The sequence below is a fragment of the Pteronotus mesoamericanus genome, unplaced genomic scaffold (assembly GCF_021234165.1).
Source record: "Pteronotus mesoamericanus isolate MK-2021 breed Mesoamerican mustached bat unplaced genomic scaffold, CSHL_Meso_final contig_73, whole genome shotgun sequence".
In the NCBI taxonomy this organism is placed as follows: domain Eukaryota; kingdom Metazoa; phylum Chordata; class Mammalia; order Chiroptera; family Mormoopidae; genus Pteronotus; species Pteronotus mesoamericanus.
In genome coordinates, this window is record NW_026555245.1 from 33,783,121 (window position 1) to 33,795,260 (window position 12,140).

General features: G+C 41.6%; 1 protein-coding gene across 4 annotated transcripts in view; it reads right to left on the minus strand.

Moving 5' to 3' along the window:
* SLC24A2 (solute carrier family 24 member 2) overlaps nt 1-12,140 on the minus strand; it is a 236,597-nt gene that overhangs the window by 55,632 nt on the left and 168,825 nt on the right. For 3 of the 4 annotated variants that reach the window (XM_054583204.1, XM_054583205.1, XM_054583206.1), the window contains one exon: nt 11,442-11,492. The exons of the other annotated variant lie outside the window; for it this stretch is intronic. In XM_054583204.1, coding sequence (XP_054439179.1) covers nt 11,442-11,492 — 51 coding nt within the window. The remainder of the gene's footprint in view (nt 1-11,441; nt 11,493-12,140) is intronic. 4 annotated transcript variants of the gene reach the window in all.

The window sequence follows — 12,140 nt, forward strand, 5'->3', positions numbered from 1 at the left end:
AGGAGGGTGTGGAAACTCAGAAAACAGTGAAGGTTCCATAAGTCAAGACACTACCTAGCAGTTTGAAGGAATAAACTCCTTTTCCATTCTATAAACTGCCCTCATAGGGCAGAAGATTCACCTAATAGAATCTTGTCTTATTTTTATTCTTAAAAGCTAGACATTAAAAATAATAATTTCCTCTTAAACAAAAAACTCCAAGACCATGGAGTTCATTTATTCTTAAATCTATTTTTGAAGTATAACCTCTAAATTATTTTTTCTAATTTTTGTGAAGCATCATGTAAAGACATTTATTATAAGACTACAGTGATATTCATGGAAATTAAAGTAGTATTGTAATGAAGTGTTTTGTGAACTGCCTTTAGTAAATGCTTTGTGAATGTGCCACATAATAAAAATGATTAACGTAATTTAATTGTAGTTGTATTTATAGACATAATTAAAGGACTAGTTCCTGTAATTAATGAGACTATGTACATAATCGTTATCTCAAGTGGCGGCCAAACACATCATACAATGAAATGAAGAAGCCAGATTTCCTTATTAAGAATTTAAAAAATAATTTTCCCTAATAACCGTTGGAGTTGTGTGTAAAGAACAGAGCTGTCAACATGTGACTTGGTTTAATTGGTTCTATGATCTTGCCCAGCAGGGTCACTTTATATTGGAAATATCAGAGTGCTTTCATAAATATTTAGGAAGATTTCCAATGTTTTTCAAAAGTTGACACCTTTAAGATCAATATTTTGTCCTTCCTTCCAATTTCTTTCCTCCCCAGAGACTTTGCCTAATCCATCATCTTCAGGCTTCAATCCTTCCCTTTCCCCTCGGCATAGAATTGTGGTCATCTCCCTCAGCTTCCCCTTGACTGCAGGCTGCCTTCCAGCGCAGCCTCGCGATCCTTCACAGTCACCCTTAGGCAAAGATAGTCTATGTGGGTGCCTCCGCCTCCTGGGAGTCCACTCCTCACTCCCAAACTCTACACCTGGCGTTTGTCAGCACAACTGCACTGAAACTACTCTCAGCCACTATTTGCCTCCATGTGATTGGACGTCTCAGGGGCATCTGACATTCCTCACCCTTCTATTCGAAATCCTCTTTGATATTCAAGGACTCCCCAGAGTGCACAGTCAATGTCACTGTTCCTCAGGGCTCCTCCTTGCTCCTCCTCATTCCTCACATTCTCTCAAAGGACCCAGTGGATCACTACCTGCATGTCAATGGTCCCCAGATTCAGATCTCTGGCCCAGGTCCTCTTATCTAATGGGCTACTGAGCATCTACACTTGGAAGTCCCTCTGATGGTCAAACTCAGCATGCTTCAAACCCCACGTCATCTTCCTTCTGAGGAATTGGCTCTTCGGCTTGTATTTTCCTTTGGTGATTTCCACTCACCCAGCATTTTCCGGTCATCTCTCACCCTCATCCAATTAGTTGCCAAGTCCCTTTTGACTCTAACTTTGAACACTTTAGATACAACCTTTCCAGCCTGGATGTTGGTTACAACCTCTCATTGGTTTCCCAGCTTTTAGTTGCATTGCTGGCACCCCTCCGCTTATCCTTCACAGGGCTTGGGATGCTCCACGCCTATCTGCTTGTCTTTATTTCTTTTTAAAACTCTGCTTTAGGCATCTTATCTTTCAATAAGCTTTCCCTCAGCCCTTTTCCTGGATGGGCAAGGCACCTTGGCATGTTGCTCTATCATAGGGCCCTGCTGCCTATCCTATCATAGCAGTAATCATGGAGCCTCAGAGGCCGTGTACGGACCCTCTCCCCAACCAGCCTGTGGGCCCCTCATGGGCAGGGATGCTGTTTTTCCTCTGTCTATCCCCTCAGTGCTTACTTCTTAGGCCCGTCCTCAGCAAGGGTTTATGAACGTACCAACATTAACACAAACAACAAAGAAGGAAATGGGTGTGTATGTCTGTGTATGTTTGAGGTGCTGGAGTGTTTGCTATATGAAAATCAATTCAGAGTTCACTTTCCCATTGAGGGAAGAGAAAGAAGGGTCAGAAGCAGCTGCAGGAAGCTCGCTAGAATGCCTTTTTTGGTTAACGCTGTGATTGAGTTTCCAAAGTCTAATAGTGTTTACAGTTAATGTCTGTCCTTTTTGAGACCATTAAAAAAAAAACCCAAAAACCCATAATTTAATCAAGGTCAGGCAAAATTGGAATTTTACAAACCCAGAAACTTGCAGCAGGTATCAGGTGGTAGCATACGCTGCTTCAGCAAAAGGGCAAACGTACTGACCTTAGCTGAGGCTGACACTGCTTGAGAGCTAACGTTCTTTATCATTTTAGGTCATCTGCTTTGTTATTTTAGGAACTTAATTTTCTGAACAATTCTCTCTCATATACACAGATACAAATGGCCCACACACAGAAATTCTCAAAGGGGTCTGTTTGATCTCAGCTCAGGAGTTCTGAGCCAGGTAGGGGCTGCCAGATAAAAGGTTTCAATGACTGTCTTCCTCCTGTTCCCATCCCTTGCACCCTGTGGATGTCTATGAGGGAAATGAGAAAAGAATCACTTTATTAAGGAAGGATTCAGATCCCAAGATTTGCCGACATCAAACCCCATTACCACCTACTGGGTGGAAAGATCTCTTCTGAGTCAGTTTGCCAAGGCCCATTTCTGGGGTATATCTCTCCGCAGATGAGTTGTAATATTAATCTATTCATTGGGGCAGAGTTTTGATTTGTTCACAGAGCCTGGCAAATAATACGTGCTCAATAAATATGTGTTGCATGGTTACTCTGGCTTCCATGTAAAAAAACGAAACTTAAAAAAACAGTTTTCTTATGATGAATCTATATATTATCCAATTGTTTATCGTGTTGCAAAGTGAAAGGTTTTAGATATGGCAAACATTTACTCAGTAGCAGCCACTGTTTCATGTACATACAACATCTCCTGCCACCTGAATTTCACATGTCTGTGAATTGTCACGTATTCTCAGTTTCTATTTTCTTGAATCCTCAACTTTATATTGCCAACTGATGTCTGCCTATCTCACTTAAAACATGGGTTTGCAACAGAAGTGTGAACACATGTTGAGAGTTCTTGACTAAATGACTGGAGGTTTTGTGGCCTATGACTAAAATGAGATGATTCAGTTCATTTCAGATTTAATCAGAAAAGAAACTTAACCATGCTTATTTGAACATGCCAGCCTTCTGGTAAAACAGATCCCAGCTTTTTTTTTTTTTTTTTTAATTAAAGAAAAAGCTTCATGGGGCTGGGAAATTATATTATTAATATATAATAACAGTATTCAAGTATGACTAATGAGGGCAACTTAACATTTTCAGCTCTAGGGATGTCAGAAATAGATCAAAAGAAGCATCCACAGTTTGCCTTCTGCCACCACTTAACACCTTCTCCATAGGCAATGTGGCAAATCTGCCTTTACTTGTCAGGTCCAATCTTTCTGCTTTTACTGCTGACAATTTATACCATGAAAATAAGATGCAGTGAAGTTTGAAAAGCTGGATGTATTCTAATTAGAAGACTTCCTTGGTCCTGGTTTTCAGGAAGACCGTGGATTTACACACACAGCTGGCTTGGTCTTTTCCGACAGATTTGATGCTGGTTTCAAGCTGGATAATCTGGTTATTCATGTTCACCAGGCTGCTGTCTTCCTCAAATCCAGCCCCAGGGAGATACTTTTAAGAATACATCTCAAAAAAGTGATGCGGTTAATAACTAGTGAGTTAAATACATGTGTTTTTTGGATAAGGCCCAGCCTTACAAAGAGCATCTGTTCCCAAGAGCCCAGAAAAGAACTCTGGTTATGGAAAGTTGGACTGAATGAGTTAAACCATAAACCTGGAATGAATGAAACACAACATGGTACTGGAAATGGTGTCTGTGCACAACGGGGCTCCACTTTGGTAATTGGAAGGCAGCAGGTTAGCTTGCAGTGCATTGCTCAGACTTTCTGTGGGGAATGGTCTGGAGGAAAGAAGGGCACATGCTGCGTTGGAAACTGGATAGTCTGTGAAGGAGGAACAGCCTTGTCATCTATGAGAGGACAGACTTTGATCCTAACCGTACCCTCACTTTAAATCAACTTTGGTAAAAATTCAGGTTTCTAAAGCAAGTAAATTAGAAGGCAGTTATGTTACAAACGCTTATCTGCTTTGTAACGAAGTCTGTTTGAATCTCTGGTCAGAGAACTTATGTAAATTTGTGCAAGGCTCTCTCACTTCCCGTTAGTGGAAGTGTACAATGGTACAATTCCTTTGGAGGGCAATTTGGCAATGTCTTTCAAAATTTCAAATGTGTGTATCTATTGACCTGGTATTTCTATTTCTAGGAACTTATGATATGTATCACTTGCTCAGTAGAGTTTATTATGTGGGCAAAGAAGATGCTCATCTAGCACTGTTGCATTAATTAGATGAATAAATAAAAATGGAAATATCATAAATGTTCATCAACAGGGGACTGATTGAACCCACCATGGAGGAACCACACAGTAGAATACTATGCAGCTGCTAAAAGGAAGGAGGAATTTCTGAAAGTGCTGATACAGAAATATCTCCAAGACATACTAATAAACAAAAGCCAGGAATAGAACACGGTATAGAAAAAAAGAGAATATGTTAAAAAACCGATAAAAGTGGTTAACTCTAAGGAATGAAAGGAATCGGGGGTAAAAGAAAAAGTAACCTTTATTGTCTTATGTAGTGTTTGCTTTTTACCTACCTCTATAGGCATGCAATATTTTTATTATATAAATGAGTGTTTAAGCTCCTTTGTTTTGGAAAGACAGACCCTATTTTATCAATGCAAACTGTCTGTTGGGCCAATCCCAGGCAAGAACTTCTAATACATTGTTAGATTGCTCTCATTCCATGCTACACGCTTGTCTACTTCAGCACAGCCTCTCTGGGTCATCATCCATCAGCATTCAGACCTTCATTTTAACGTGGCTCTGAAAATCCCTGACCTGACTCAATCTCCCATCCCAGATGTCAATAAATCAACTAGGTCCCTAACCTCTTCTCTGAATGTTCCCTTTGCCTTTTTGTTCCAACTGAAACTTGGCTGTTTCCCAAAGGTCCCCTTTCTCCTGTGGACTTTGAAATTGTCAGCTTCTTGTCTCTCCAAATGCCGCATATTCTATCCCCCCACCCTCACTACATCTGGGCCATTTTTTTCCTCATTCTGAAGCACAAGCCAATACCTCCACATCTAATGACTTCCTTCCTGAGTTCCTGAAGACATCAGAACCCAGTGCAGCATTTTTCTTTCCACCGTTACTCCTGCCACTATCCTTGGTAACTTTACATGGGTGGGCCTTGCAACGTTTGATTCTTCGCCGTCCTAACCTAGTTACTGCCAGCTACTCTTTCCTCCAGCTTACCTTCTCCACCCACTCCTGCAGTCAGACCCTAGACTTCTCCAGTAGCAATAACCGCACCATTCCAAGGCTCCTGAAATGAAGCATCTCACTTTCTGTCCATCACTTTTTATCTGTCTACTGCAACAATTCTTTGATCTCATCTGTCTCCACGTTGTGTTCCCCATCAACATCGACCAGTTATACACAAGTGGTCTTTTTCTTTTGTGGAGGCACTGCACGTTGCCTATCTAGTATCTATTCCCTTTTCATTTCCTAAAGATATAACACCTAAATTTTTGGGACAGTAAATCATCCAGTTTAACAAACTACATTTTCAAACTTCCTTGAAACTAGGTGTAGCCATGTAACAGTTTTGGGCAGTTATACTGGGAGGATCTAAAAAGAAGTCTCCTTAAAAAGAAGACAAAACAGGAATGCAGATGTGATGGCTGGAGCTCTAGCAGCTTCCATCTTGGACCATGAGGTGCACTTGAGGTTGAAAGCCACATACAAGGATGGTGGAGCAGAAGGATGGATGGAGCCTGGGTCTTAGATTATTGTCGAGCCTCCACATCTGCCATGTATAGCTTCTGGACCTCTTTTACTTGAGAGAGAAATAAACTATCTGACTTAGACACTTTTAATCTGGATTTTCTGCTATATACAGCGGAATCTATCCTAACTGCTATATCGGTATATATAACAAAGTCTCATATTCAAGCAAGGATTAAAATATAATGTGAAGGCCACAGATAACAGCAAAGACTTATTTTATTACTAAATTTGCAGAGGATACACCTTGGGCAATAAAAAAACACTGTTAAATGGTGTTCCAAAATTCAATTTCTCTTTGAAAAAGTACTGGACTATTTCACTGCAATTAAGAATGTCAGATAATTGGCTAGACTAGGTGACCTGGAGGTGCTTTTGTTTCTTTGAAATGATGGGGTTTTTCAAAACTCAGCCACACGCCTAATTTAGGGCCCCACGATTCATTCATGGGAGACATAATTATTTTCTCAGCTTGGTTCAAGTGCTGTTGGTTGTCATGAAATAGTAGTGTTAATTTCATTGAGGAAAAGATCATTATAATTTTTGCACTTGATATTACAACTTTCTGTCTTTTTGTTCTTATAGAAATAAAAAAAATTGACTTTTTAAATGGTGGAGAAATTATGTTTCTGGAATGGCTTCTGTTTAGTGGCTATATGTCTAAGGATAGTGCAATCAAGGTTACTTTACCCAAACATCATTTCTTTGCAAGAATTAGTTAGGGTTTCTGCCTACCTAGCTGCCTGCCTACCTATATGTTTCTAAGAATATTTATCTGTGAAGACAAACATTAGTAGTTCTTTATAAAGCCATTGGTGAAAAGGTCTCTTCTTTTAATTCATCTTGTACTATTGCATAAATTTTTTTCTTTTAACTAGCTTCTTATATTTTCATTCTAGAGTAATATTAGCAAGGAAGCCAAGCTCAATTTATTGAGAATTGTCCAGAGTGACAATGGCATGAAATTTGCATATCTGCAGAAGGGAAATGAACTATGGGTTATTAGCTTTAAGTAAAATGGGATATTGCTTTACCAAGAAAAGGCAGTATCACCCCACAAGGAGAAAGAGGGATGGCTGCTCATGTAGGGGGACCCGAGGTCACCGAAAGACTACTTCTAGAGTCATATGTTTGCATCTCTGGAAACATATTGTTGCGGAAGAAAATATAGTCCTTGGGAGGAATGCAGCTTGCTAATCTAACAAGTGTAGTAAAATGTCTTGTCCAGAGCACACACTCAAGCTACTATTAAGTGAACACAGCAGTGTCAGGTGGCCCGTGAGACAGTTGTCCTCTTGGGAGCAGGACTGAGGCAGTGGAGATGCCTTCCACTGGGCTCCTCCGGCACCGCGGCTCTGCCCATCCGCCAGTCATTTCCCTGCTTGTGTCCCTCTCTAGAGTGGGAGTTCTTTAGGGGAAGGGCTGCCTTTAATCTCCACAGGCCTTGCACCCACTCTAGTGCCTGTGACATACTGTGACACGTTGTCGGACCCAGCCAGCACTAACTATGTATGAGGGCGTAACTGAATGAGTGGATGTAGTTGTGACTGGCTTGGGATGGGAGAGGAGGTTGAGTGTAGCCCAGGGTGCTGGTCCAGTTTAGGTTCTAGGGCACCTGAAGACAAGGAAGAAAGGAGAAAGGCCCTAAGGGCAAGAAAAAATTTTGCAAAAATATCATGATTTTATTCAGTGTCCAAGAGTCAGTATATTGTTTTATTAAAATAAGCTTTTTATGGTAAAGTATTCAAGGAAGGGCTTATGTTTTACTCAATAGCTCCTTGTTCATTCTACGATGTCTTCATTCTGAGTTTTGGCTCAAACTTTTCCCTTAATATGGTCTCTGTCAAGCCTTCCTTCCCACTCTGTACTCCATCTGTGCTGTCCTCACACCATGCTGTACAGCTGATCACAGGGGGGCCGAGAGGGCAGGGCGCGGGGAAGCACGCAGTTCTGTGTGCAGGTCCTACCTACATCACAACGTGCTATCTTTGAGTCCCAGAGCAAATCATGCTGCTTCTCTGAATCTTCGTTTCCTCATCTTAATAAAATGTTTCTTTGAGCTTTGGTTTTCTCATCTTCAGTAAAACCTACCTTGTGGGATCATTTTAAGGGATAAATAACATAAAATATATAAGGTCAATAGTACTGGACCTAGCAAGTGGGAGGCACCCAGTAAAGGGTTGGTGTTTCTCCATCCATTCATCCATCTCTCAGCCTGGTAGGTCAGAACTTACCTCTCCTTCTTCCCCAATTTAACTCATGTTTACTGATCCTTTGGGGCCAGTTCAAAGATCACTGTTTCCACAAAATTTTCCCTCCCCGTTGAAACTAATCTTTCCTACTCCTGTCGTCTGTCATCTTCTTCTGCATACTTATGGTACTTATCGCTTCCTTCCTGGTGGCCCAGAGATTGCTGTGTTTTGTTTCTCTGCCTGTCTATAGTCTATAAGTTCCATGGGCGCCAATTGCTTATCTTTTAATCTTTTCCCAAAGCACCTAGCAGAGTAGCTCTCACAGAGGAAGTGCTAAAATAACAAACTGATATGTGCAGAACAATTTTCTATATTTAGGAAATCATCACTCGATTTCTCTTAGGATGGGGTGGCATATATAATCCATCTTTCCATTTTACTCATTTTAGGGAAGAAAAACAGGCCTCACTGCAAGTAGCTGACATTACCCAACATCCAGAGAATTCCCTGAGAATACTTACAAATAATGACTAGTCACCTGGGCAATTACAATAAAGGTTTGCTCGAAGGCTAGTCACATTCCTAAAATTGTGAAAAGAAATGATTAAGCAGAGGGGAATTTTTATTGAAGGCTAGGTAGTCTACTATTGCCCAAAACATCTTCATCTTAATTATACTTCCTTAAATTGCACAACATGGAAGTGATATAAATCACAGTTATTAATATTTTCCATAGGAGGGGAGAGGCCTCTGACAGTTTCAAGAAGTCCCGCATGGCAGCTGCCAGGTCTCAGGTCCCTGAGCTAGTGATGAGCCTTTTAGATGAAATCTCCAACTTAGGTTTAAGTCAAGCCTGGCTTGTCAAGGGTGCAGCTGCCAAAGGGCATGGTTTGATGTGTCTCGATGGAGACCTTCTGTTCCAAAGTATCCTCTCTATGAGTACTGAGAAAGACTGCTATGGGTTAAAAGGTTAATCTTACAGAGGTTCTTATTCCAGGTGAAAGATAACACCTGAATCGGCATTTCCAAAACAGCCCCACACCAGGTTCCATGGAAGGATGGGTTCTAGCCAAAGAAGTCTGGGAAGTACTGTGAACTCCATTCCTCCTTGCGGCTCGCTGTGTGCCCCAGTGCACAGTAGTACCAACAGCTCCAAGGCACATGGTGAAGAAGCCTGTTCAGCTTAACTTAGAGGCTCTCCCACTTATTTAACCCTGGAATCAACCTTGCTTTTTTTCTTTCTGGGTTGTTACAAAATTCCTAGTGACATCACTTGAGACTAGTATTTCATAGAATGCACTTTTAAAATGCTGTCTTGGTGACCATTAGCTGTCACTGTGATGAGGATACACGTTCAGCTAAGAACAGAGCACAGAGGGGTATTCATGAAGGGATCGGAAAGTCAAGAGAAGAAATGTTTAAGGTGACCGGCGAGGGCCCTTGAACACAATTTCTCATTGTGCCAGGGCCAGGACCAACCATGGTTATCACTGCAGACATGATTTTGACTTTGATTTCCTGCCTCAAAAGCCCAGCCATTATCAAGGGAAATCATCAGAGTGGAAGTACCATTGTTGCAACTTCATGTGATCTGGGGTAGGGAGGAGGAGAAAGGGGACATTTGGACAGCAATGCTTGCTCAACTGGAGATGAAAAGAGGAAAGAAAGAAATGGGAGAAAGGAGAGATGGGGCAACTGAGGCAACAAGGAGGCAGAAGCTGCCCTGGCTACGGGACCCTAAGGGTGGAAGGCAAAGGAGAGAATGGAGTAAAGAAAGTGACAGGTCATGACAGGTCAGGGAGAAGCTAACCAACCTACCTGCCACCTGAGCCGTGGAACCGAGGCTGGGGCTCGGGAGATACTAGAGGACTAATCAAATCATAAAGTCAGTGAATCTCAAGATTTGGCTTCTCAAGCCAATTACCACTAAAAATCAAAGTGATCGGAAGACATAGAATGAAAAGAACAGCTGGGACAGGGGCCTTCTTTTACGGTGTGGGTTGCTCTTTCTATCCTCTCACTGGTGGGACACTTATTCTCATAGGTAGTTTGTGCCCTTGGGGCTCTGACCCCCAAAGGGTCTGCATTTCCCCAGGTTGTTGGGAGGGCCCTGGGGTACAAGAGGCCCAGTCCGAGACCCTAATCCTCATGGCTGCCGCTTTAGGGGACATCACAGGGATGACAGCAGAGAAGGACCTCGGTGCTGTGCAGAAGCCGGAGTGGTGGGGGGCTGCGAAGGGGCTTCCCCTTTCTAAGGGCCGTCAGATGTTCTTGCATGCAAAGCAGCTAGGAAATCTTTGGCAAGCTGAGGCAACTTAGAAACACTAGAAGCTGAAAACAAGATATGCAACACATTTGGGAGTTCTCTGTCAATGCTGAGGGATAAAAATAGTTGATTCCCCTGCTAGGGCACCTTCTGATTTCTTGTCAATATCAGTGTAAAACTCATGTAAAAACCTCAAATGTCTTCATAACTTATATATACTAGTTATTATTCAAAAGGTGGTGGTATGTGTGGGGTGAGATGGGGGATAGGGCAATCGGATGACCCCCTTTACGAGAATGCAAAATTTCCAAATTGCTGTCCCATGGCGAACTGATTCCAGAACAGTGATTCTGACTGGGGCAAGGTTGTGCTCTAGGATAGTTCCTGGAATTCATTAGTAAATACATTTAAGAATAAATCTCTGTCAGATTTCACTTACCCACAGGCAACGGTTAAAATGACATGCTCAAGCTCTCAGAGGGTGCATCTCAATATATACAATTCTACTGGCTGGAATGGTGACCCTGGGCTCCCACAGTAGTGCCCTTAGACGGGTCAACTGGAACTGCGGGAGCTGAGAGCGTGAGCCTACAGCCTCCTGAGGCAGAAACAGGTCTCTAGCTGGTGTGGGGTCTCGGAATAACTTCAGCTTGCTTAGTGCTTTGCATAAATCAGAATATCAAAGGAATCTCTTCCCCTCTCTGAAATTAAGGGCATATTATAAGAGTGTTGGTTGGATGTGTTTTTATATGTTGTTGTGAACATGTGGAGGAACCAATGCTTACACAGTAGGCGTGTGCTTGCTTTTACATTGCTGACACCATTTCTTTGAGGGTGTTACACAATTGAGATGGCTTGGATCATCTGAATGGAATAACATGATTACCCATGGTATTGCACGTCTCCAATTCCAAATAAATGTGATGGCAAAAACTAGACAAAAACGCGAAAAGAATAATAAATCACACAATGTCATTGAAGTCATGCAAAGAGGAAAAAAGAGACTTAAAAAATGGGCAAGCAACAGACACCGTAAATGAAAAAAAAGCCAATGCATACAATTCTAAAATCATTCTTACCTTCTTCAGTCATTGTGTCATAATATTTTAGTTTTCCATATGATCCAAGTTCTACAACATCACAGTAAAAGACACAAAGATAAGGAACGAGCTGTAATGCAAGAACTTTGTTTTTACACATTCTTAATTAATCAGATTCAGAGTTATACTGTCAAATTCCTCAATCGTAACTATATAGAGATGTGCAAACATGGGCCATGTGGCAGACAGTTTTCACGTCCCGTTTTCAGAAATCACTTAAAATATATTATTCTACTGTGGATAAGATGTTGCCCTGCATTACAGAATAGGACACAGTGATTTTAACATTTGATGAAACAGAATACTTGGCAAAGATAACTTCATACCAGGTTTAGCCTAGCCCTATAATTTTTATAGAGGTGACATTCCAAGAGGAAGGGCTGAATGAGGACAATGTCCGGGCTCACTCAGGCTTGTGAACACCAGATTCCTTGACATGGAACAGCAGTCCTAGAAGTTCATGTCATGGCTCTTCTGCAATAGAACAACTTCTTAGAGATTAAGGAAGCCTACCTGGCAACACCAACAATGAAAAACCCTTTATATTTCCATCTAACATTTTAGACAAAAAACACTGAATACCATGGGTGCAGCATATTTGGAGGAGCTGTGAAAAGTGCAGAGTACTCTAGGCGGAAGAGGGAAGAGTATTTCCAGGGAAGACCACCTGGATCTGAC